Consider the following 22884-nt stretch of genomic DNA (forward strand, 5'->3'; position numbering starts at 1 on the left):
TGCAACTATCAAAAGTAATTATGCTCCCTCAGTGATCTAAATAATCCTGAAATGAAGTTGCATTTACTCTTGGTGAAAACGACAAATCACTTTCTTAGCGACTGATATCCCTATCTTAAGCATACAACAAAATGTATCAACTTCAGATAAAGTAGTTCCATATGCAGGACTTTCATATAATTAAAAGCAATAGGCCAATGACTTTTGTCAACTCTTTTCTACTGCTACTACGCAAAGAGAGCCAGATGACATCGACTAGTGACCTTTGCAAGATTTCCTAAGACATAAAACTAAGGACAACGTAGCATAGAATAACCATTTCACTGAGAGAATTCGTTTGCAGCTTGTTGAAGGAAGTTTTAAGCAGATGAAGGTGCCACAGAAGAGCCATAATGCTTGGGATGATGTGGTGGTGGCAGCTTTGGAATGTAAGGCATGAAAGGAGAGCCATGCTCAATCGGTCTAGATGTTACCGTAGCTGATGAACTTGGAACTGGATCTATCTGGTGGTAGTCTTCCAAGATTATGCTGCCCTCAATAAGTTTCCCTTGAGTAACAGTATTGCTTCTATCCTGCACTTGTGAAAAACAAGAAAGAAAGACACTGTCCCTTTAACGGTATACATTTTGGCAGCCACAAAGAAATCCTTCTTCTTAGAAACCCAATGGAGCCATGCGCATGTCTCAAAATATAAATAGAACCCAGTTGAAAGTGAAAAGTATTACCGTCAGATCTATGATTGATGTTGTTGCTGCAACATTATCCTTACTGTTACTTATGGGGGAACTCATATCTGGGTGCAAGTCAAATAGGTCAGAAATAGAGACATGCATAATGGAAAAATTGCCAAACCAATGTCGTAAATTGCATAGTCAAGGCTCTAAATTGCACAACGCCAAACACCATCCATCTTGAGGAATACTAAATATCATCTGCCGTTGTGTCAATAAATCATGATTCCTATGGATTTAGATGCTAAGTAAAAATCTTCCTCACTAAACCAAATGAGCCCAGAAGAACTTGGAGAATGGGATATGCTGATGATCATGCTAATGAATGCATAATTAGCTGTAATGTCCTGTAAAGATACAAATAATGACTCATGATATGACACGGTTGGCGACCACTAACATGACACATACTTATTGCCTCAAGGACACTTTATCCTGCAATAATTAGTGAAGGGTTCTACCATGTGAAAGCCAGAATCAAGCTTCAAGAACCAGATTTAAAGTTCTCTACATGTAGAAAGTTTGATTCCTACTTATATCAGTTGCATCAACATACACAAGATGAGATAAGCTAATTCCTCAAAAGCATGTAGTAGTTGCTTCAAGTTGTTACTCTCTCTATCTCTTCTTTCATGAAGTTTTAAAATAATGTAAAACATGAAGAAGTATGTCTCTTTTCATTTAGTAAAAACAAAGACAATGGTGAAAGTCTTGGGCATTATTACCTTGAGTAGAGGAGCAATTGAGGAAGAGGAACATAAGAGTTGCTTCAGTGAGCTGTAACAAAACCCAGAATCCAACCATTTTCATCTTTGTCAATGTTTATGTACACAGACGAAAATAACCAAAACAACTTTCGATAAATGTTCAAGGCTTTTTGTTAATGTGGGGGGAGGGAGAGAGAGAGAGAGAGAGCATTAGAGGTGATGCTTTTGTCGTAATAAACATAACATAAAGAAACGCGTGAAGAGAATTGAATTCGAGTGTAATGAAAGTCGAGCCGTCTGAAATTTACAAGACAGCGAGGAGCTAAAAGCAGATTATTGGATTAAACGCTGAACAGAACAGAGCTCAGCTCATTTCCGAGAAAAAGACTCGTGATATTTTGGAGGTTAATCACGCTGTCCTGATGCTGTTGAAGCCGGTAATTCCCCCCCCCCCCCCCCTAAATTGTCATAATTACAAGAAATTGTTGCCAGTCGACTGAAATTACGAAAGCCAATCAAACACAGTTGGATGCATAAAATGAGTTTGTTTGTTTGAAGTTTGAGGCCTCGTGTGGATTAATCATCACGGTAACAAAGTATACTCTGTTCATTTCATCGGCATCCATCAAGGGATAAACTGATGAAGTAAGGCTCAATGTCAAGAGATGGCATTAATCTTTTGAGAGTGGTTGATAGCAGCAGCAAAAGAACTTGAACACCAAAAATTAAACTTCAGAGTAATAAGTAAATATTTTTCTTTGCCCAACAATCACTTCACAAAAACAGCTAAAACAGTAACATCCGTCAAAAGTTCTTCAACACAAAGAAATCTCTACAGGCATCCACTTGGATCATCTGATTAGCCACCACTCCTCCGTCAGAGACTAAATTTTAACGGTTTCAGCGGTACTGCAAAACAAAATTTCAGAGAATCAGTGCCAACACAGAGAATCAATGGTCTTAATATATTTCTAAAGATTACCTTAATGAAACCAATCTCCTTGGCATTGCTCCGAAAGCACTGTCTGCAACACATGATTCCATACTTCCTGATTATTGCATGAGGGTTCCCACATACCCGGCTATCAAAAAGAAAGAACAGATGGAACAAGTCAGTATCCTTAAATCTTCACATAATCCTTCCAATCACCAGTAATACATAATGCTAACAAAGTGGTGATAAGGGCGGATATGAAACACAGTCCAGAACTTCTGCCTGAAGAAGTAGTCAAATTATAGAAATTATAGTTCTTTCCTAGAAAAAGAAAAACAATGCGATGGCTAAACTAATGGATAACAAAATTGTCAAAAAAAGGGGTAAACACTGAGACTATACACAAAGGCCATCCTTGTCAAAAAAAGGGGTAAACACTGAGACTATACACAAAGGCCATCCGGACACACTACACTTACAACACAAAAGTGACAAACAAACGAAAAATCCTTTCTTCTGACACAGTTATAAAAAATATATGTATTAGTAATTCAATAATTAGAACAGTAAAGCAACAAAGTACCATCAAAATAAAAATGTGCCAATCAAAAAGGTCAAGATCTTAAGCCAGTACATATTAATTGATGTAAAATCATATCTGGGTTCCATCAAAATAGTTTCCGTTAAAGACAAGCAACATGTTTCAAGATATTCAAAAACAGAAGACCAATTAATTTATAACATATTCCGGCACACATCTATCAAATAAATTGGTATGAAAAGAATTTTTCCGCAACGCTTGGCAATAACTTGCTCTTGTTTAGACACTACAATTGAAGGATCAAAACAAGCAAATTAAAGTAGTTGTACACAGTGTTTTCGGATGAATCTCATGTTAAATAGCTAAACCGCAAAGTGAACACTTCACAAAAGTCTTACTAATAACACCAAATTAAGACGAAACCGAAAACCCAGAAAAGATCAAAGTAAATAGAAACCAATTTGAATATGCAAATATTCAAGAAACCAGCACTACAACACAATAGTGATTGATCTTACAAACTAATACACAGCCAAAAAAAGGCGAAGTTAATATTTACAAAAAAAAAAACTTTTACTGACCAAGCACGAGAACCGGGCCCGTAAGTCTTAGGGTGAGAGTTCCAAACGTTGGTGTGACCCATGATTGATTCTTGCTTCTCTCAGAAAGCAAAGAGCTGCCGCGTTCTCACTTAAGAGGTGAACCCTATGAAGATTGGTTATAACGTATACATCCCTGAATTGTTTATAATAACGTTTTTAATGAATAAAGATACGTTTTTCACAAGACGGGGTATAATAACGCATACGTCCCTGAATTGTTTATTTTTGAAAAAATCGTATTTACATAGTTTGTAATTTATTCACACAATATTTCATGTTTCACTAATTAATCATAAATCTCCCGACACGAACTCCTAGCCCATGTAGAGATGAAAAGGATATTGCTTAGCACTAAACTATTAGCAGTTGCTCCTATGGATCAATCCATGTTCAGTTTTAGCATGATCAACGTCGTTAAAATATAGCGGCCATTCTGGCTAATTCAACATTAAAAATTAGATCTTCAACTTAGAACAAAAACATAATCTTGCTACCATTTATCCGTTTTAAGTTTCTAAAAGAGGAAAAAAAATGATAATTGAAAACTTGCTCAGTGAACCAAATGATACCCATCGTTCCACTCCATTCGCACAAAATTTTGCATTAACATATAAAGCAGCTCTATTAGAAAAAATTGCTCAATACTCTAATATTTACCAAAAGATAGGAAACAGAGGAAAAGACACGCTCAGTGTATGATCAATATCATTCACTGTTGGCTTGATTTCAACCAATTTAAAATCACTGAGCTGGATTGATGATACAGTGAAAGAACAAAAATAACTCAGCACCAAGATGTGAGAATGATTAAACCTTAATAAGAATGATCAATGATATTCTTAGTCCAACAATTGCTTTGTCAAACATTGAATCAATTTAAGACAAAACATCGCTTAACAATCCTTGAGAAACAGAAATTCGCTACAGGCATCACAGATGAAACAAAATCAGCATGGTACTGGTAACCCCCCTTCCGATGTTGACAACATGTTAATCATTTAGCGGTACTGCCAGGAAAAAAAAAAAAATCAGAGAATGAGCAACACCCAAGGATCAATGGTCTGAAAGAGGTAGAAGAATATATCTGAAGGATACCTTAACAAAACCAATCTCCTTGGCATTGCTACGGAAGCATTGTCTGCAGCACATGAGCCCATACTTCCTGATTATTGCATGAGGGTTCCCACAAACCCGGCTGTGAAAAACAAAGAACAGACAAACAAAGTCAGAATCCATATATCTTCACAGAATCCTTCCATCAAGAATAACAGCCAGCACTGCTAATGCCGTTATGAGAGGACAAGAAATACTGAAAGAGATTGACGAATTATTACTAGATCTTCTGCCTAAAGAATTAGTTGAAGCACAGACAATTTCTCATGCAGTTCCAATTTTCATAGAGATTATCGGGTACAAAGTTGTCAATAAAAGGTAACCACGAGAACCTTCAAGTAAAAACACATCTTAAAACGCGTAACAATATAAGCACACAGCCAAAAGGCTTTCTCCCAATGAAGTGTTCAATTAAAAGAACATAAGCTTTAATCCTAAAACACTTAAAACAACAAGCATCATCAAAATAAACACAAGCCAGTCAAAATGACTAAGGTAGCACACATGTTGGCATTTGTGAATGAAATTGAAATCAAGCAACACCTGCCTCCAAACAACATAATATTTTAAGTTTTTTGTTTAAAAAAAAAAACTAAAACCAACTAATTTACACAGATTCCCACCACGATTCTAATCAGATGAAGTAATTAAAAACATCTATCACAATAATAATATCAAATCGAAGATCAGAAAAAGCAAACGTAAGAACAAAATATCCATACCTTTTACTCAAAACCTACAATATAACAAATTAGCACGCATGATGTTAATCGACACTTAACAATAAGAAAAAAATTTCAATCTTCAATTATTCGGGGATTTAACATACTCAGGGCTATAAAATCATTCCAATTTCTCATTGTCCAATATTAAATCAGCAAATCAAAAAACAGTAAAAGTAGAAGTTACAAACTTTTGACTTACCAAGCGCGAGAACCGGGCCCATAAGTCTTGGGGTGAGAGTTCCAAACGTTGGAGTGACCCATGATCGATTGTTTTCTTCTTCTTTAACAAAGAGAAGAGCCGGTTCGCTTAAGCTTGTGTAAAACCCTACAATCTGCCGAGGAATTTATATGAACGAAGAAAAGTGCGTATTTATACTACGCAATTTAAACTCTGATATGGATTTTAATTGTAATTTGGGCTTGGGCCGGACCTGACCTAAATTGTTGGACAAGTATGATACTATTTTCGGATCCCAAATTAATCATGCTCTCGTAAAAATATTTTTCTCAGGAAAATGCTTCTCAGCGAGAATGCTGAGAGAATGCCAAGAGAAACGGCATTCTTTTGCTTTCTCTTTGCTCCTTTTGCTTTTTCTTGCGCCTTTTGCTTTTTCTTGCGCCTTTTGCTTTTTCCACCTTTTTTACTCTTTCTACCCCACATTTGATTCTAGCTAAACGAAATTACTCTTCACGTGAAAGGGTTGAGTTGGGATTTTTCTCTCATTTCACAAGCAGAGAGAACAGTCGGTAAGGAATAATCATGCTCTCGTAAAAATAGTTTTTAAACAACCTAAAGTTAGCTGGAAAATTATGATTTTTTCTTCACCCGGTAGAACGCAGCTGAACAGTCGTGACTCTCTAAAAGCCTTGCCAAATCCTCAAACTTGAAAATCTCGGTCGACTCGTTATGGCGACCTATTCCTCAAAACTGCCGGTAAGGAATAATCATTGCTAATGATCAAAACGTCACCGTTATATAATATCTTTTTTTTTTTTGTCTGAATTCGTTTGTCTCAGGAAAACGGACCCGAAGACGAGGATGAGATGATGATCGGAGGGGAATTAGGTTGGGTGAGACATCTGGCCTCTTGTGATCACCTCGTTGCTTCCTTGTCGTCTGATCTCGCTCGCATTCCAACTCCCGATACACCCTGCAACATGTTAGCCAAACCCTTTAAACACGTCAATTTATATAATTTATTTTTGCTTGATTTCATTTCATGGAAATTCGAAAAATTCATCATATAATTATAATATAGAAAAAGAGGGAGGGAAAATATAAACTGGGTATATTTATTGTCAAATCTTGAGTCCAACTAATGTGTCATAACTATTGGTTGCCGCATGTAAGTTATTTATTTTACAACACAAGCAATGAGTAACGCAGTGATGATGCTCACGTAACCTGTGGAGTGATTTGCATGTATGAAGGTGCAAACACCCGAGGGGAAACTGGCTATGTTTGTGTTGCAAGGAAGTGCTTTGCAGCCGTTATGTGAACAAGCACATGCTTCGGCATTACCGGGAAAAAAACCATTCTGTAGCATTAGACTATAGGTATGACCATGAACTTTGATCGTTGTTGTATTTTCCCATGTTTATCTCTCGTTGATTATGTTTGAATTGGAAGGGTGTTCTTAACTTTTATATATTGTGATTTATAAATACCTTGTTTTTGGCTAAGCAGTGACCTGTCAGTTTGGTGTTTCGCCTGCCATGCATATTTAAATGCTCAACCGATTCTGCAACTGCGACCTGTTCATGAGACATCTTACGTTCTGAAATTTGGTCGAGCCCTCCCTTTTAATACGGGACAGCATCCTAAGGTTAAAGAGGATGATGAGATGATGCTCGGAGCAGAATCGGGTTCGGTGAGACATCTGACCTCTTGTGATCACCTCGTTGCTTCCTTGTCGACTGATCTTGCTCGCATACCAAATCCCGATACACCCTGCAACAGGTTAGCCAAACCCTTTAAACACGGCAATTTAAATAATTCATCTTTGCTTGATTTCATTTCATTGAAATTGGAGAAATTCATCATGCAATTATAATATAGAAAAAAGTGGGGGAAAATGGAAACTTGATATATTTATTGTCAAATCTTGAGTCCAACTAATGTGTGATCAGTATTGGTTGCCGCATGTAAGTTATTCATTTTACAACACTAGCAATGAGTAACACAATGAAGATGCTCGCGTAACCTGCGGAGTGATTTGCATGTATGAAGGTGCCAACACCCGAGGGGAAACTGGCTATGTTTGTGTTGCAAGGAAGTGCTTTGCAGCCGTTATGTGAACAAGCACATGCTTCAGCATTACCAGGAAACAAACCATTCTGTAGCATTAGGCTATAGGTATGACCATGAACTTTGATCGTTGTTGTATTTTCCCATGTGTATGTCTCATTGATTCTGTTTGAATTGGAAGGGTATTCTTAACTATTATATATTGTGATTTATAAACACCTTGTTTTTGGCTAAGCAGTGACCTGTCAGTTTGGTGTTTCGCCTGCCATGCATATTTAAATGCTCAAGCGATTCTGCAACTGCGACCTGTTCATGAGACGTCTTACGTTCTGAAATTTGGTGAAACCCTCCCTTTTAATACGGGACAGCATCCTGAGGTTAAAGAGGACGACGAGATGATGCTCGGAGCAGAATCGGGTTGGGTGAGACATCTGACCTCTTGTGATCACCTCGTTGCTTCCTTGTCGACTGATCTCGCTCGCATACCAAATCCCGATACACCCTGCAACAGGTAAGCCCTTTAAACACGTCAATTTTAATATTTTATTTTTGCTTGATTTCATTTTCATGCAAATTCGAGAAATTCATCGTATAATTATAATATATAATTATAATATAGAAAAAGAGGGAGGGAAAATATAAACTGGGTATATTTATTGTCAAATCTTGAGTCCAACTAATGTGTCATAACTATTGGTTGCCGCATGTAAGTTATTTATTTTACAACACAAGCAATGAGTAACGCAGTGATGATGCTCACGTAACCTGTGGAGTGATTTGCATGTATGAAGGTGCCAACACCCGAGGGGAAACTGGCTATGTTTGTGTTGCAAGGAAGTGCTTTGCAGCCGTTATGTGAACAAGCACATGCTTCGGCATTACCGGGAAAAAAACCATTCTGTAGCATTAGGCTATAGGTATGACCATGAACTTTGATCATTGTTGTATTTTCCCATGTTTATCTCTCGTTGATTATGTTTGAATTGGAAGGGTGTTCTTAACTTTTATATATTGTGATTTATAAATACCTTATTTTTGGCTAAGCAGTGACCTGTCAGTTTGGTGTTTCGCCTGCGATGCATATTTAAATGCTCAACCGATTCTGCAACTGCGACCTGTTCATGAGACATCTTACGTTCTGAAATTTGGTCGGGCCCTCCCTTTTAATACGGGACAGCATCCTAAGGTTAAAGAGGACGATGAGATGATGTTCGGAGCGGAATCGGGTTGGGTGAGACATCTGACCTCTTGTGATCACCTCATTGCTTCCTTGTCGTCTGATCTTGCTCGCATACCAAATCCCGATACACCCTGCAACAGGTTAGCCAAACCCTTTAAACACGGCAATTTAAATAATTCATCTTTGCTTGATTTCATTTCATTGAAATTGGAGAAATTCATCATGCAATTATAATATAGAAAAAAGGGGGGGAAAATGGAAACTTGATATATTTATTGTCAAATCTTGAGTCCAACTAATGTGTGATCAGTATTGGTTGCCGCATGTAAGTTATTCATTTTACAACACTAGCAATGAGTAACACAATGAAGATGCTCGCGTAACCTGCGGAGTGATTTGCATGTATGAAGGTGCCAACACCCGAGGGGAAACTGGCTATGTTTGTGTTGCAAGGAAGTGCTTTGCAGCCGTTATGTGAACAAGCACATGCTTCAGCATTACCAGGAAACAAACCATTCTGTAGCATTAGGCTATAGGTATGACTATGAACTTTGATCGTTATTGTATTTTGCCATGTGTATGTCTCATTGATTATGTTTGAATTGGAAGGGTGTTCTTAACTTTTATATATTGTGATTTGTAAACACCTTGTTTTTGGCTAAGCAGTGACCTGTCAGTTTGGTGTTTCGCCTGCCATGCATATTTAAATGCTCAAGCGATTCTGCAACTGCAACCTGTTCATGAGACTGCTTACGTTCTGAAATTTGGTCGGGCCCTCCCTTTCCTTATGGGAGAGCATCCTAAGGTTTAAGATCAGTGGACTGCTGGTACATGATTAGATAGTTAAAATGATAGCTTTGATCACATGGTTAGTTTAAATGATAGCTTTCGTCACGGGGTTTTGTTCTTCTCTAACCTTTAAATGATGTTAGTTTGGGGATGATTTCTGTTTTAACTAATTGTGGTGTATTTGGTATCTGCTTTCCTAATTGTAACGCAAACTCGGAACTGTTACTTGGTTTGATTCTGGATGACGGTATGCGCATGGGTGAATTTCTAGTCTTTTTTTTTTTTTTTTACAGTGAAAATTCTGCCAAATCTGATTGCATAATTGACAAATTATAGTAAACAATTACTCTAGGCCTACTTCCCAATCAAATGCTAAGCAAAATGCATTCTAAATCAATGACAAAACATGTTATAGCTTTCATTCAACTTATCTTCAATATTTTCACTACAATACCTACATAAGCGGTCTTGTAAAACTGATAATTCAAAGTAACGCAAAAATGCTTTCCCAATTGTTTCTTAGAGAATGACACCCAACACAATCAATGGGATATAATATCACCTCTTTAAATTTCACTGACAATAAGTTGTATTTCTTTGATTCACGTACGAATAATAAATACAAAATAATATTACTAGCAATGAGTTTTGTATTCCAGATTTTTATGCATTTGGTACTTGGCTACTTCAACATATCTGGTCGGCTGAATCTGTAGTTCCTTGTAGATCACATGCACGTTGCTCGCACTCCAGCTTGCCCCACCTTGCATCTACTCGTTCACAAGGGAACACCAATTTGCCAAGGCTGTTTAAATAACCAAATTGCTAAAGCATAATAAAGTGATTCGGTTATAATATATGGTGTGCCATAGACCCTAAACAAGAGAACCACAACTTCCTCAGCAGAGAAAAGAGACAATTAATATTACCTTCTATTAACCACATTATGCACATGACAAAGCCACTGAGAGAACTCATCATGAGATTCAGCTTGCACAGGATTTGCTCTATCAAACATTAACAAGAATACATCCATCAGTAAAGGATACATTGTGTTCAGTACAAAGTACAAACGGTTATTTGGTAGCCATATGGACAGAACACTAAAGTTTCACTTTCTTCCAGCATTTTTAAGCATATAACCATGTAACAGTGTAATGATAATAAAATCCATGTAACTGGATATTAAGAAAATTTTTCAGTTTAAGTACTTAAGATTTGTAATTTTTTTTTGGGAGGGGGGGTGGGGGAACTTAGGTTAGTCTCATGTCAATTCAAGTACTCTTCCTATCTTCTTTCATCAGACTTTTTTCCTAAGAAATAATCAATTTGCAGTAGCAGTGGTACTTTAATTAAACATCTATTACTGACATTTACAGTTATATAAACTATTTTTCTTTGTATATTAAACTAAATTGCACATGGTTAATAGAATGTACACAAAGTTTGAGTCCGCTTATGATTTAAGTAAACAGCTTGAGCTACACCCTTAATTAAGGGGAGGAATGGGAATAACGGTATATGTCATCCACCATCAGCCAGCAAAGCACTGCCATTATTGCATTAGAAAGAAAATGGACTAGCATCTAAAGAAAGGAAAGCCCACCACCAGATAGAGGGAGTTGGAGAAGAAATATAGTGTACCTCAAGACTTCTTTAAAGTGCATCCGAGATAATATCGCCATCTGCAAGTCAAATAGGATCCTTAAGGTTAGTAGCCAATAAGGTAAATGAGTTTATTCTACTATAAATTCCAGTTTCGGGTTACAAATTAGTGTCAAGTCTACAAACCAAAACCACATAAGCTGGATAAATTCTGGGTAGTTAAGATGTACAGAAAGGAAATTTTAAGGATTTGTGTTCAACTAAAATATGCGTACTTGTGAATGACATTTCAGTTTAAGAGAGTCAGACAGCATCGTACCGGTTCTTTTACATCTTTCTTTTGTTGCCTTGTTGGATTTTCTGGATATTGAGAACAAAATAATCAAGATTCAAGCAGCCCAAACTAGAGAAATGTAAAACCAAAAAAAGAAATATAAACAAAGCAGGATGAGGAGAACCAACAGAAAAGAAATAAAAGCACTGGTAATGAGATGACCTGAGAAGCAAGTGTTTGAGAGATGTCCAAGTGGCTCTTCCAAGCTCGTCTTTAGTTACAGGAGCAGAAGTCCCCTGAAAATAGCAATAACAGTTTACTCAAGCATGTTAAAAGTTCCCAAATGACCCATGAGAGTACTGGACGCACCAAGCTAATATAAGTCCCTAAAAGTATTTGCAATTTAGCACAAGCTGAGATTCAAAATTCTACTGCATTTTGTTTCTAAAGAATGTTTCTACAAGAATGTCACCATGTCATCGTCATAAGAAAATGACAACCAAATATGCCCACTACCTTCAAGTCTATTTTATTCAAAAGAACAGCGATGAAGAACTAAATGGCAAGAAACACAGCGAATGCCCTTCTTTTCTTTTATTCTTGCTCCTGTTCTTTGTCTATTGCCACACTATATTATATGTAACAAAAGAAATAAACACAATGAAATCTCATTCAATGCAGCATCAATTTCATAAAAAAATCATATAAATTCAAGGATAATTTTCCAGTCAGGACTTATCTCAAAATATCCATACCCTTTACTCAAAATCTACAATATAAAAAATTAGCACCCATGATGTTAATCTACACTTAACAATAAGAAACAAATTTGAATCTTCAATTATTCTGGGATATCAACATAATCAGGGGTATAAAATCATTCCAATTTCTCATTATCCAATATTAAATCAGCAATCAAAAACAGTAAAATTAGAAGTTAAAAACTTTCGACTTACCAAGCGCGAGAACCGGGCCCATAAGTCCTGGGGTGAGAGTTCCAAACGTTGGAGTGACCCATGATTGATTGTTTTCTTCTTCTTTAGCAAAAGACAAAAGCCGGTTCGCTTAAGCTTGGATAAAACCCTAGAATCTGCTGAGGAATTATAACGATTAACGAACGAAGAAAAGCGTGTATTTATACTACGCAATTTTAAACCCTGGATTTCTGTAGCCGGTGCGTTTTACGCATGCCTCCGCATAAGCTTACTGACATGGATTTTAATTGTAATTTGGGCTTGGGCGGGACCTGACCTAAATTGTTGGACATGTATGATACTATTATCGGATCCCAAATTAATCATGCTCTCGTAAAAATATTTTTGTCTAATTACATAAAGCCAGCTGGAAAATTATGATTTTTTATTCACAACTTTTGAAAAAATGAAAAATTAAATTGCACGATGCAGAACTCCACCCGGTAGAAGGCAGCTGAACAGTCGTGACTCTCTAAAAGCCTTGCCAAATCCTCAAACTTGAAAATCTCGGTCGACTCGTTATGGCGACCTCTTCCTCAACACTGCCGGTAAGGAATTCTCATTGCCAATGATCAAAACGTCACCGTTTTCGAATTTTTTTTTTTTTTTTTTTTGGGTCTGAAATCGTTTGTCTCAGGAAAACGGACCCGTAGAGGAGGATGAGATGATGTTCGGAGCGGAATCGGGTTGGGTAGAACCTCTGACCTCTTGTGATCACCTCGCTACTTCCTTGTCGTCTGATCTCGCTCACATACCAACTCCCGATACACCTTGCAACAGGTTAGCCAAACACTCTAAACACATCAATTTAAATAATTCATTTTTGCTTGATTTCATTTCATAGAAATTGGAGAAATTCATCATATATCATATAATTATAATATAAAAAGGGGGGGGGGGGGGAGGAAATAGAAACTTGATATATTTATTGTCAAATCTTGAGTCCCAATTAATGTGTCATAACTATTGGTTGTCGCATGTAAGCTATTTATTTTACAACACAAGCAATGAGTAACACAATGAAGATGCTCACGTAACCTATGGAGTGATTTGCATGTATGAAGGTGCCAAAACCCGAGTGAAAACTGGCTATGTTTGTGTTGCAAGGAAGTGCTTTGCAGCCGTTTTGTGAACAAGCACATGCTTCAGCATTTCCGGGAAACAAACCATTCTGTGGCATTAAGCTATAGGTATGACTATGAACTTTGATCATTGTGTTATTTTCTCATGTGTATGTCTCATTGACTATTTTTTAAATTGAAAGGGTGTTCTTAACTTTTATATATTGTGATTTGTAAACACCTTGTGTTTGGCTAAGCAGTGACCTGTCGGTTTGGTGTTTCACCTGCGATGCATATTTAAATGCTGAAGTGATTCTGCAACTGCGACCCGTTTATGAGACTGCTTACATTCTGAAATTTGGTGAGGCCCCTCCTTTTCATATAGGAGAGCATCCAAAGGTTGAAGATCAGTAGACTGAGGGTACATGTTTAGACAGTTACATGATATCTTTGATTACAGGTTTTTGTTCTTCTCTAATCTTTGATGATGTAAGTTAGTTTGGGGATGATTTTGGTTTTAGTTAAATGTGGTGATTTCGGTATTGGATCTCCTAATTGTAATGCAAAATGAGAACTGAGAAGCATTTCATTGTTACTTGATTTGATTTTCAATGACGGTTTATGTGTGAAGTGAATTTCTAGTCTTTTTTTTTTAACAATGAAAATTCAACTACTTATGATTGATTTGATAAATTATCCTAAACAATTGCCCTAGATCTAGTTCCCAGTCAAATGCTAAGCAAAATACATTCTGGCTTTCGTTCAACTTATCTTAAATATTTTCACTACAAAACCTCCGTAAGAGGTCTTGTAAAACTGATAATTCAAATTGACACAGAAAATGCCTTACCAATTGTTTCTTAGAGAATAATACCCCACACAATCAATGGGATATAACATCACCTCTTTAAATTTCATTGACAATAAATAAATTGTATTTCTTCGATTCATTTACCAATAATAAAAAAAAATTACTAGCAATTAGTTTTGGATTCCAGATTTTTATGCATTTGGCACTTGGCCACTTCAACATATCTACTCGCCTAAATCTGGAGTTCCTTGTAGATCACATGCACGTTGCTCGCACTCCAGCTTGCCCCACCTTGCATCTACTCGTTCACAGGGGAACACCAATTTGCCAAGGCTGTTTAAATAACCAAATTGTTAAACCATAATCAAGTGATTCAGTTAAAATATATTGTGTGCTATAGACCCTAAACAAGAGAACCACAACTTCCTCAGCAAAGAAAAGGGAAAATTAATGTTACCTTCTATTAACCACATTATGCACATGACATAGCCACTGAGAGAACTCATCATGAGATCCAGCTTGCACAGGATTTGCTCTGTCAAACATTAATAAGAATACATCTATCAGTAAAGGCATACATTGTATTCAGTACAGACGGTTATTTGGCAGCCTTATGGACAAAGAACAATAAAGTTTCACTTTCTTCCAGCATTTTTAAGCATATAGCCATGTAACAGTGTAATGATGATAAGATCAGCGTAACTATGTAACTGGATATTATGAAAATTTTTCAGTTGAAGTACTTGAGATTTGTTTTTTTTTTTTTTTTTTTTTTGAGAGGTAGAAGATTAGGTTAGTCTCATGTCAAATCAAGTACTCTTCCTTGCTATCTTTCCTCAATTTTTTCCTAAGAAATAATCAACTTGCAGTAGTGGTGGTGCTTTAGTTAAACAACTATTACTGACATTTACAGCTATACGAACAATTTTTCTTTGTATCTTGAACTAAATTGCACTGAGTTAATAGAATGTACACAAAGTTTGAGTCGGTTTATAATTTAAGTAAACAGCTTGAGCTAAGCCCTTAATTAAGGTGAGGAATAGGAATAACAGTATATGTCATCTACCATCAGTCAGCAAAACACTTCCATTATTGCACTAGGAAGAAAATGGACCAGCATTTACAGAAAGGAAAGCCCACCACCAGATAGAGGGAGCAGGAGAAGAAATATAGTGTACCTCAAGACTTCTTTAAAGTGATCTGCACATTCTTTGCAAGGATACATCCGAGATAATATCGCCATCTGCAAGTCAAATAAGATTCTTAAGGTTAGTAGCCAATAAGGTAAATGAGTTTATTCTACTATAAATTCCAGTTTCAGGTTAACAATTAGTGTCAAGTCTACAAACCAAAACCACATAAGCTGGATAAATTCTGGGTAATTAAGACGTACAGAAAGGAAATTTTACGGATCTGTGTTCAACTAAAATAGGCGTACTTGTGAATGACATTTCAGTATAAGAGAGTCAGACAGCATCGTACCAGTTCTTTTACATCTTTCTTTTGTTGCCTTGTTGGATTTTCTGGATACTGAGAACAAAATAATCAAGATTCAAGTAGCCGAAACTACTAGAGAAATGTAAAACCAAAAAAAGAAATATAAACAAAGCAGGAAGAGGAGAACCAACAGAAAGAAACAAAAGCACCGGTTATTAGATGACCTGAGCAGCAAGAGTGTGAAGAAATGTCCAAGTGGCTCTTCCAAGCTCGTCTTTAGTCACAGGTGCAGAAGTTTCCTGAAAATAGCAATAACAGTTTACTCAAGCATGTTATAAGTTTCCAAAATGACCCATGAGAGTATTGGACACACCAAGCCAATACAAGTCCCTAAAAGTATTTGCAATTTAGCACAAGCTGAGATTAAAAATTCTACTGCATTTTGTTTCTAAAGAATGTTTCTAAAAGAATGTCACCACGTCATCAACATAATAAAATGACGACCAAATATGCCCACTACCTTCAAGTCTATTTTATTCAAAAGAACAGCGATGAAGAACTAAATGGCAAGAAACACTACGAATGCCCTTCTTTTCTTTTATTCTTGTTACTGTTCTTTGTCTATCGCCACACTATATTATATGTAACGAAAGAAAGAAATACAATGAAATCTCATTCAAGGCAGCATCAATTTCATAAAAAAATCATGTAAATTCAAGGATAATTCTCCAGTCAGGACTTATCTCAAACAGTTACATAGCATCAACACTGTGGTGTGAAAAAAGCCAAATTTTTTTTTTTTAAAAAAAGCAAGAAGCTAAGATCAATTATAATGCGAAGGCAGCGATTGTATATAATTATAAGAACAGATAGGCAACTGGGTAATTCTTCACCTTGAGGAGAATTTGATGGGCGGCGGAGTCCGCGTTTGATGATGATGGGTTGTTTTGTTTATTGATGGAAGGAGAAAGGAAGAGGAGAGGCTTCCCATTGGCGGGTTGCGATGATGACGACGATGAGCGGCGGTCAATGAAATTTGAGAGATGGGTTTGAATGCAATTTGTCACTTTTTGAAAGTTCACAAAGAGGGCTTGCAATGGATGATTTTCAGCCATTTTGATTTAGAGAAAAATGGCGGGAAGAAGCCGGCTTATAAACTATATCCGTATCCGTAATATTGTAATAATGAAAGTTAATTTTTAATCAAGTCACTAATTAATATCATTTTTGTAAAAAAAAAAAGTCACTAATTAATATTTAAATTGAGTCACTAAATATTTAGAATATAACTTTCTTCTGAGAATCCAGAAGGCAAAATTAATTTCTGATACAAAAATTGATATGGAAAAAGGTCGAGACTCCGTAGTTCTTCCCTTTAAACAAATATTAATTTAATTCCAGATTGGAATTCCAACTGTGTTCACTCTGTCTTTCCTAGCTTTTGTTTTCCAACGAAAATTCTAATGCCCGATTCCCCTTAATCAAGTCAATCCTCATTCCCAAAAGAAAACTAAAAACCCTAACAGCCCTTCAGCCGCCACCGTTCGTCGTCACTAACAGCACTTCGCCACAGTTCGTGGTCACTCACCAACACACAGCCGCGCCAGTCAGTTGCTCCTGCCCTGAAGGTTTTTGCTTTTTCTATGTTTTTTTTTTCTTTTTTTCAATTTGCATGTTTATTTATTTCAAATTGCTTCTGGTTTCATTGATTTGAGTCATTTTGACATTTTGTGTGTTTTCATTCTCCTCCTTCTGGTTTCATTCTCGGTTGCATAGCACCGAAGCAGAGACTGCAGCCATGGAGAGCTCACTGAAGCAGAAGCTGCAGCCATGATTTGAGCCTAATAAAGGTGAGATTATCATTCATAAATACCTATATTCGTTTGTTGGCAGCTGAAGTTTGTTGTTGCTTCTCTTATTAATTTCACCCATACAGCCATATTGTTGCAGTATCAGCCACATTTCATAGATGAAAAATGCTCATTTATTAATCTTATTGAGTTGTTTGATTGTCTGGGTCTTTTTATTTTTCTAGTTATTTTTCTCATGTGTGTGCATTTTTCATTTATTGGAATGCAATTTTCGTTATTTCTCTTGATGTGTCTAAAAGCTCAAATAAAGTAGACACGAAAATGGGATTGTTTGAAGAGCTGTTATGTGATTTAAAAGATAGGCCTTGGAAGTAGAGGAGAAAAGGGTCTAATGCAGTAATGCTGGATGCTAATAACTTAGTACTAGTTGGTTTTAAACCTGATACAGTAATAATCATCAGTTAATGGTGAAATCAGATTTAATGTTTTTGTTTTTGCAGAGTTCTTAATTGCTTGCTTCTTAAAAATGCTAGTATCATATTCAATTATTCATTTTTAAATTTTGTGTTCTTATATTTTAGTTATCTCCCGATCAACTTTGATTATGAGAATGGTGAAATGAAATAGTACTTTTAATTTTATTTTGAAATTCCCTGTTTGTCTTTCTATTTAGTTTTTCACATCACACTTTTCTTACAATGACATTTATATCTCGCAAAGTTCTCTGGTTGGAACAGGTAACATAACAAGATGCCTCGAGGGCCAACAAGGTATAAAAGAATGTTGAATCCTCAGCCATTAACATTCTCTCCCTTTGCTCGTTCAGTAGCTCAAATTGCCTCTATTCACAGGGATAAACGTCGAACATATAAATCGAAAGACCAGAAAGGATTTCCACTTAGCTCCAAAGGTATGATCATCTAACTGATCTCATTCTTTTTTAATTGAAAAGCAGTTGTTGTGTTCTTGAAATCCTAGGCATGTTAGTAAATAAACTCACTGCTTTGAGCACTCTCTAGATAAAGGAATTCCTAAACACACTCTGGAAGGGAAGAGTGATCTGTCTGGGTCTTCTGAAGAAGAAGGTTCTGAAGTAAGCAGCTATTTATTTTCTTTTCCTTTACTGAAATTATTATCAAGTCTGAAGTAAGCAACTATTTATTTTCTTTTCCTTTACTGAAATTATTATCAAGTGATGACTTTTGATTTTGGTTCCATATGATATCATTTTTTGTTGTAACGTATATGAGCTTGGTCTGTTTACTGAAGGGAGTTGTTCAGGCAGATTTTGTCTTCTTTGATCCGAAACCAGATGACTTCCATGGAGTGAAGATTTTACTACAAACTTACCTTGATGATACACAGTGGGATTTGAGTGGTTTTGTAGACTTGATCTTAGCACAGACCACTGTAGGTACTGTTGTCAAAATGGAGGGTGATGATGACGATACACCTTTCTCTATCGTTACTGCTCTTAATTTGGGAAGATATAAGGCAAGCAACTTGTGCTCCTGATTCTTTTTTCTATATATTTCTGATGGCCAAAATCATATCCTGAATATCTTGCAATCTCTAATAAGAAATGAGGGTTAATAAATGTACCATCATCATTAATGTGCATTTCATATCAACACTGTCTGCATTTGAGCAACATATGTGGATGGGGAAACCTCATCCCATTTTAAATTGATCTTTCTTTTATCCTGTCAACGAGGTAATTACATATTTAGCCATCTCATTCTTTCCTTCCGTATTTTGGTTGTTTTTCCTCTCTCTAGTGCAAATAAGTAATCTTCCTTGCGATCCGTAACCGGTGGTTTGTTGCCAGTAGCTCTTGTGAGCTAATCTTTGTATGTGTTATCATTTGTACTAGATAAAGAGCCACAGGTTTATTCTTCTCAGGATCATAAATGTATCGAGGAGCTTAAGGAGTTTCTTCTTAAAGTATGCCAAGAGAAGGATGTCATAAAGGACTTGGGATTGCTTATGGGAGAACAAGCACATGATGTGGGTCTATTGGTCTCCCAGCGTGTGGTCAATTTTCCTCAGCTTTTGCCACCTCTTCATGATGCGCTCTTTGATGAAGTCTCATGGGCTACGGAAGATGAGGTTAGATGACTATTACAGCATGGATGGTGAGCTTGTTTGATATCTCTCTTTACATGCTGAAAACGAGTTTCTTGACCAAATTTACATTTCTTGTTTCACTTTTTGAAGCCGACAGCAGAGCTCAGGAATTCCTTCTGCTTCAAGTGTTATCTACTAGTCAGTAAAATTTACAAGGTTTTCCTGTCTTGGCACCTTAGCACTGCTCCTTATATTTTGATTATCAATTTCTTTCTATTGATGATTGGCTTCAATAGTTCTTTCCTATATCTTTCTCGTTCTTTCCCTCTCTGTGTATGTTTGTGTATGTAACTTGCTTCTTCGGATGCAAAACTAAAGCACAAGAATGCAAACCAGAAAAATAACAGAAACCTGATAAGGAGGTCAGGTAGTGACAGTGGTGATGGAATAGTGTACGTCAAGCCAGAAGATGAAATTTTTCACAAGGTATTGCTTCTTTACCCATGTAATATTCTTTGTATCACCTGATTTTATTTTATTTTTACGATTTTTCCCCAAACGATTAATGTTTCTTTTACTAAATCTTCACACCTACTTATGCTTTCTACCTTACTTATTTTACTACAAATATTATTGATTGCACTTTCTGATGCTTTTCAGCTTAGCTTGTGGTCCTTTAGTTTTCCCATGCACGCCCAGCAGGTTGAAACTCAGGAGGCAAGTAATATTGTTGTTTGCTTCTTTTGGTTTTAGGGCCGTTTCCTCTCATTTGAATTTTACTGTCAAACATCAACCACTATTCCTCTTTCTTTTTTAACATGCTTCTTGTTTGCAATGGCTCTGTTCAGCAAGGCCTAAACCAAAGTCTTTAACAAAACAGAACACCATCTATCTCTGCCTTTGGTGCTCAAAATCAATCCCGACATTCCACTGCTCTAAGAAATACCATTTGGCAGCGTCTTTGACCTTTTAAACTGTGAAAAGTTGTGCCTCACATCATCAAGCACCTTCGCACCCCCTCCCTAAAACCCTCTTTACTGATTTTACTATACTCTTATCCCCATTGGTACACCTTCACTTCACTTTGCTATTTCTATATAGAATGGCATGATGTGTTTTTAACTAACTTTTTATTCTTGGTGTTGATGTCTTTTATAACGTAACATTATAATATGTTTGAATTAATTTTGCAGCTAAAAGATTATCGTTTAATGGGGTTAGTCATGGCTGTAGAGGCAGCCAAAATTTCAACATTCCGCCAGCAGTTGCAGTATTTAGTTGTTGAATCTTGAGATCCACAGGTTCATCATTTCTTTTGTTTAACAGCTTTGACTTTTCTCCTCCTAAGGCCTCTGCAACAGCTTTAGAACCTGCTGACTTTTTCTTATTTGCAGGTATTTTTAGTCGCCAGATACTGGCGGGGTCTGGCTAGCAACTTTGAACTCCTGGTTCTTCCATTTGTTTTCCCCTGGAGACGCTAGGAAAGCTATCTGTTTCAGTAGGTACCAATTTTGAAGCCACGGCAACAATGAAACTACTTTTTGCTGACAATTTATAGCAATTGAAATATGTTAGGTATATACTTGGTGATGAATTTGCTGTGACAAGTAGGCACATTAGGCTTAGGATTTTAGAGTTGGACTTTATGACGTGTAGTTGCAGTCTAAGTGCCTGTTTGGTATGGCTTATTTAAGAGCCATAAGTGCTTATTTAATCGTATAAGCACTTTTAAAATTTTTTTATGGTATTTGGTTATTTTTTTAATAGAGTTTTTTTAGCTTAAATAAGCTAATTTACCTCTACTAGTAAAAGCCCAAAATTTGAGCTTTTGGGAGTAGAGGCTATAGAGCTTTTCTAAAAATATATAATATAAAAAATATCACACAGTTTAATGGTTCAAAAGTGCTTTTTTTATTGACTACCAAATACCCAATGACTTTTTGTCCAAAAGCTCTATTGATATAAACTCTACTGCTATAAGCTCTACTGTTATAAGCTTTATTTAATAAGCTGTACCAAACGGAGCCTAACTATGTTATCCCATGATCCCTCTGCATTTTTATGGCGTTGGGTAGGCCTCTCCAATTATAGTCGTAAGTCCTACACAGGATAGGTTAATAGGATGGTTACATGTCATAGTGGGAAGCTAATGGATAAAAGCTACGTTCTTTTAATGTTCGGCATTTTTGTTAGTTCCTAATAAAATTCCTTTTCCCTTGAGTCAACTTTGTAGATAAAGGTTAGCTAAGGTCGTTCATAATAGTGCCAAAATGATGACCTTCGGGCACGTGATGCCATGGTTTGGTGCACTTGCACCTGCAACAAGCGAAATTTATGTTGTCTTGACTCTTGACCAGAAAATGAATCATAAAACCTCAAGAAAAATGATTTTATTTCTTAACTAATAAGGATAATTTTAAATTTTTATAATATATAGGAGAATGTATATGAAATTGTATTAAATATAAAAGTTATGAAAAATTCTACCATATTTTGTTTCTAAAAGAATGTCATTATGTCATCAACACAATAAAAGGACGACCAAATATGCCTTCTGTTCAGTCACCAGGCCCAGTACCTACGAGTCTATTTTATTCAAAGAACAGTGATGAAGAATCAAATGGTTTGCAAGAAACACTACGATGCCCGTCTTTTCTTACATGCTTGTTCCTCTTCTATGTGTATCACTACGCTATTTTATACATAACGAAAGAAATAAATACAACGAAATCTCAATCAATGCGAGCATCAATTTCATAAAAAATTCATGTAAATTCAAGGACAATTCTCCGTTCAGGACTTCTCTCAAACAGTTCCATAGCACCAACTCCTTGTTGTCAAAAACACCACGACAAAAATAACCCAGAAGCTAAAATCGATTATAATGCGAATGGAGTGATTGTATATAATTATAAGAACAGATAGGCAAATGGGTAATTCTTTACCTTGAGGAGAATTTGATAAGCGGCGGGGTCCGCGTTTGATGATGATGGCTTGTTTTGTTTATTCATGGAAGGAGGAAGGAAGCTTCCCATTGGCGGGTGGCGACGATGATGACGATGAGTGGTGGCCAATGAAATTTGAGAGATGGGTTTGAATGCAATTTGTCGCTTTTTGAAAGTTCACAAAGAGTGCTTGCAATGGATGATTTTCGGCCATTTTGATTGAGAGAAAAATGGCGGGAAGAAGCCGGCTTATAAACTATATCCGTATCCGTGAAGATGAAAGTTAATTTTCAATCAAGTCCCTAATTAATATAATTAAAAAAGTCACT

At 36.4% G+C, this 22884-nt stretch overlaps 8 protein-coding genes across 20 annotated transcripts; 3 read left to right on the forward strand and 5 right to left on the reverse strand.

Moving 5' to 3' along the window:
* Nucleotides 1-144: 144 nt before the first annotated feature.
* Nucleotides 145-1879, reverse strand: LOC18034177. Its single transcript, XM_006422781.2, has 3 exons — nt 1457-1879; nt 726-793; nt 145-572 (listed from the first exon to the last, which is right to left on the reverse strand). The coding sequence occupies exons 1-3, from the start codon at nt 1539-1541 to the stop codon at nt 360-362; spliced, it is 366 nt and encodes a 121-aa protein (XP_006422844.1). The 5' UTR covers nt 1542-1879; the 3' UTR covers nt 145-359.
* A 29-nt stretch (nt 1880-1908) lies between these two features.
* LOC112096182 (40S ribosomal protein S29-like) lies at nt 1909-3720 on the reverse strand. The gene is made up of 3 exons (XM_024179270.1): nt 3495-3720; nt 2421-2520; nt 1909-2347 (listed from the first exon to the last, which is right to left on the reverse strand). Exons 1-3 carry the CDS (start codon nt 3554-3556, stop codon nt 2339-2341), a joined length of 171 nt encoding a protein of 56 aa, XP_024035038.1. The 5' UTR covers nt 3557-3720; the 3' UTR covers nt 1909-2338.
* A 391-nt stretch (nt 3721-4111) lies between these two features.
* LOC112096181 (40S ribosomal protein S29) lies at nt 4112-5714 on the reverse strand. The gene is made up of 3 exons (XM_024179269.1): nt 5553-5714; nt 4611-4710; nt 4112-4522 (listed from the first exon to the last, which is right to left on the reverse strand). The coding sequence occupies exons 1-3, from the start codon at nt 5612-5614 to the stop codon at nt 4514-4516; spliced, it is 171 nt and encodes a 56-aa protein (XP_024035037.1). The 5' UTR covers nt 5615-5714; the 3' UTR covers nt 4112-4513.
* Nucleotides 5715-5867: 153 nt separating this feature from the next.
* On the forward strand, nt 5868-9844 carry LOC18034319. 3 transcript variants are annotated; one of them, XM_024179265.1, is made up of 10 exons: nt 5868-6287; nt 6371-6513; nt 6785-6910; nt 7041-7313; nt 7584-7709; nt 7840-8112; nt 8393-8518; nt 8649-8921; nt 9192-9317; nt 9448-9844. In XM_024179265.1, the coding sequence occupies exons 1-10, from the start codon at nt 6261-6263 to the stop codon at nt 9590-9592; spliced, it is 1638 nt and encodes a 545-aa protein (XP_024035033.1). In that variant the 5' UTR covers nt 5868-6260; the 3' UTR covers nt 9593-9844. The 3 variants fall into 3 exon arrangements, with proteins under 3 accessions (XP_024035033.1, XP_024035035.1, XP_024035034.1); XM_024179267.1 differs by lacking the exon at nt 9448-9844 and having other exon boundaries at nt 9092-9284; XM_024179266.1 differs by lacking the exon at nt 9448-9844 and having other exon boundaries at nt 9112-9284.
* On the reverse strand, nt 9844-11723 carry LOC18035548 (FAD-linked sulfhydryl oxidase ERV1). The gene is made up of 5 exons (XM_006422783.2): nt 11672-11723; nt 11495-11535; nt 11215-11255; nt 10500-10577; nt 9844-10375 (listed from the first exon to the last, which is right to left on the reverse strand). Exons 3-5 carry the CDS (start codon nt 11253-11255, stop codon nt 10258-10260), a joined length of 237 nt encoding a protein of 78 aa, XP_006422846.2. The 5' UTR covers nt 11495-11535; nt 11672-11723; the 3' UTR covers nt 9844-10257.
* Nucleotides 11724-12410: 687 nt separating this feature from the next.
* LOC18035648 (histone deacetylase 6) lies at nt 12411-14117 on the forward strand. 2 transcript variants are annotated; one of them, XM_024179268.1, is made up of 5 exons: nt 12411-12716; nt 12856-12971; nt 13061-13203; nt 13488-13613; nt 13745-14117. In XM_024179268.1, exons 2-5 carry the CDS (start codon nt 12945-12947, stop codon nt 13896-13898), a joined length of 450 nt encoding a protein of 149 aa, XP_024035036.1. In that variant the 5' UTR covers nt 12411-12716; nt 12856-12944; the 3' UTR covers nt 13899-14117. The 2 variants fall into 2 exon arrangements, with proteins under 2 accessions (XP_024035036.1, XP_006422847.1); XM_006422784.2 differs by having other exon boundaries at nt 12411-12971.
* Nucleotides 14118-14447: 330 nt separating this feature from the next.
* Nucleotides 14448-16887, reverse strand: LOC18033799 (FAD-linked sulfhydryl oxidase ERV1). 3 transcript variants are annotated; one of them, XM_024179391.1, is made up of 6 exons: nt 16626-16887; nt 15957-16031; nt 15778-15825; nt 15474-15538; nt 14753-14830; nt 14448-14593 (listed from the first exon to the last, which is right to left on the reverse strand). In XM_024179391.1, exons 1-6 carry the CDS (start codon nt 16845-16847, stop codon nt 14551-14553), a joined length of 531 nt encoding a protein of 176 aa, XP_024035159.1. In that variant the 5' UTR covers nt 16848-16887; the 3' UTR covers nt 14448-14550. The 3 variants fall into 3 exon arrangements, with proteins under 3 accessions (XP_024035159.1, XP_006422848.1, XP_024035160.1); XM_006422785.2 differs by having other exon boundaries at nt 14448-14628; XM_024179392.1 differs by having other exon boundaries at nt 14535-14648.
* Nucleotides 16888-17043: 156 nt separating this feature from the next.
* On the forward strand, nt 17044-21338 carry LOC18033873 (protein BCCIP homolog). 8 transcript variants are annotated; one of them, XM_024179625.1, is made up of 12 exons: nt 17044-17360; nt 17509-17582; nt 18264-18313; nt 18395-18453; nt 18563-18636; nt 18813-19037; nt 19446-19652; nt 19761-19826; nt 19989-20096; nt 20271-20327; nt 20804-20911; nt 21005-21338. In XM_024179625.1, exons 3-11 carry the CDS (start codon nt 18294-18296, stop codon nt 20900-20902), a joined length of 915 nt encoding a protein of 304 aa, XP_024035393.1. In that variant the 5' UTR covers nt 17044-17360; nt 17509-17582; nt 18264-18293; the 3' UTR covers nt 20903-20911; nt 21005-21338. The 8 variants fall into 8 exon arrangements, with proteins under 8 accessions (XP_024035393.1, XP_024035394.1, XP_006422851.1 ...); XM_024179626.1 differs by having other exon boundaries at nt 18281-18313; XM_006422788.2 differs by having other exon boundaries at nt 18264-18453.
* Nucleotides 21339-22884: the final 1546 nt, after the last annotated feature.

Source organism: Citrus clementina, unplaced genomic scaffold (assembly GCF_000493195.1).
Source record: "Citrus clementina cultivar Clemenules unplaced genomic scaffold, Citrus_clementina_v1.0 scaffold_8, whole genome shotgun sequence".
Classification (NCBI taxonomy): Eukaryota; Viridiplantae; Streptophyta; class Magnoliopsida; order Sapindales; family Rutaceae; genus Citrus; species Citrus x clementina.

Coding starts and splice junctions, on each gene's coding strand:
- LOC18034177 (XM_006422781.2), bottom strand. CDS start 1,541: ATGAAAATGGTTGGATTCTGGGTTTTGTTACAGCTCACTGAAGCAACT. Junction 794..1,456: donor CAATTGCTCCTCTACTCAAG/GTAATAATGCCC, acceptor ACTTGCACCCAG/ATATGAGTTCCCCCATAAGT. Junction 573..725: donor CATCAATCATAGATCTGACG/GTAATACTTTTC, acceptor TCACAAGTGCAG/GATAGAAGCAATACTGTTAC.
- LOC112096182 (XM_024179270.1), bottom strand. CDS start 3,556: ATGGGTCACACCAACGTTTGGAACTCTCACCCTAAGACTTACGGGCCC. Junction 2,521..3,494: donor GGGCCCGGTTCTCGTGCTTG/GTCAGTAAAAGT, acceptor TCTTTTTGATAG/CCGGGTATGTGGGAACCCTC.
- LOC112096181 (XM_024179269.1), bottom strand. CDS start 5,614: ATGGGTCACTCCAACGTTTGGAACTCTCACCCCAAGACTTATGGGCCC. Junction 4,711..5,552: donor GGGCCCGGTTCTCGCGCTTG/GTAAGTCAAAAG, acceptor TGTTTTTCACAG/CCGGGTTTGTGGGAACCCTC.
- LOC18034319 (XM_024179265.1), top strand. CDS start 6,261: ATGGCGACCTATTCCTCAAAACTGCCG. Junction 7,314..7,583: donor CCCGATACACCCTGCAACAG/GTTAGCCAAACC, acceptor GCATGTATGAAG/GTGCCAACACCCGAGGGGAA. Junction 8,922..9,191: donor CCCGATACACCCTGCAACAG/GTTAGCCAAACC, acceptor GCATGTATGAAG/GTGCCAACACCCGAGGGGAA.
- LOC18035548 (XM_006422783.2), bottom strand. CDS start 11,255: ATGGCGATATTATCTCGGATGCACTTTAAAGAAGTCTTGAG. Junction 10,578..11,214: donor CACTTTAAAGAAGTCTTGAG/GTACACTATATT, acceptor AATGTTTGATAG/AGCAAATCCTGTGCAAGCTG. Junction 10,376..10,499: donor CATAATGTGGTTAATAGAAG/GTAATATTAATT, acceptor TTATTTAAACAG/CCTTGGCAAATTGGTGTTCC.
- LOC18035648 (XM_006422784.2), top strand. CDS start 12,945: ATGGCGACCTCTTCCTCAACACTGCCG. Junction 13,204..13,487: donor CCCGATACACCTTGCAACAG/GTTAGCCAAACA, acceptor GCATGTATGAAG/GTGCCAAAACCCGAGTGAAA. Junction 13,614..13,744: donor TCTGTGGCATTAAGCTATAG/GTATGACTATGA, acceptor TTGGCTAAGCAG/TGACCTGTCGGTTTGGTGTT.
- LOC18033799 (XM_006422785.2), bottom strand. CDS start 16,847: ATGGCTGAAAATCATCCATTGCAAGCCCTCTTTGTGAACTTTCAAAAA. Junction 15,539..15,777: donor AGAAAGATGTAAAAGAACTG/GTACGATGCTGT, acceptor TTTGACTTGCAG/ATGGCGATATTATCTCGGAT. Junction 14,629..14,752: donor CATAATGTGGTTAATAGAAG/GTAACATTAATT, acceptor TTATTTAAACAG/CCTTGGCAAATTGGTGTTCC.
- LOC18033873 (XM_006422788.2), top strand. CDS start 18,294: ATGCCTCGAGGGCCAACAAGGTATAAAAGAATGTTGAATCCTCAGCCA. Junction 19,038..19,445: donor TTAATTTGGGAAGATATAAG/GCAAGCAACTTG, acceptor TATTCTTCTCAG/GATCATAAATGTATCGAGGA. Junction 19,827..19,988: donor TAGTCAGTAAAATTTACAAG/GTTTTCCTGTCT, acceptor GCAAAACTAAAG/CACAAGAATGCAAACCAGAA.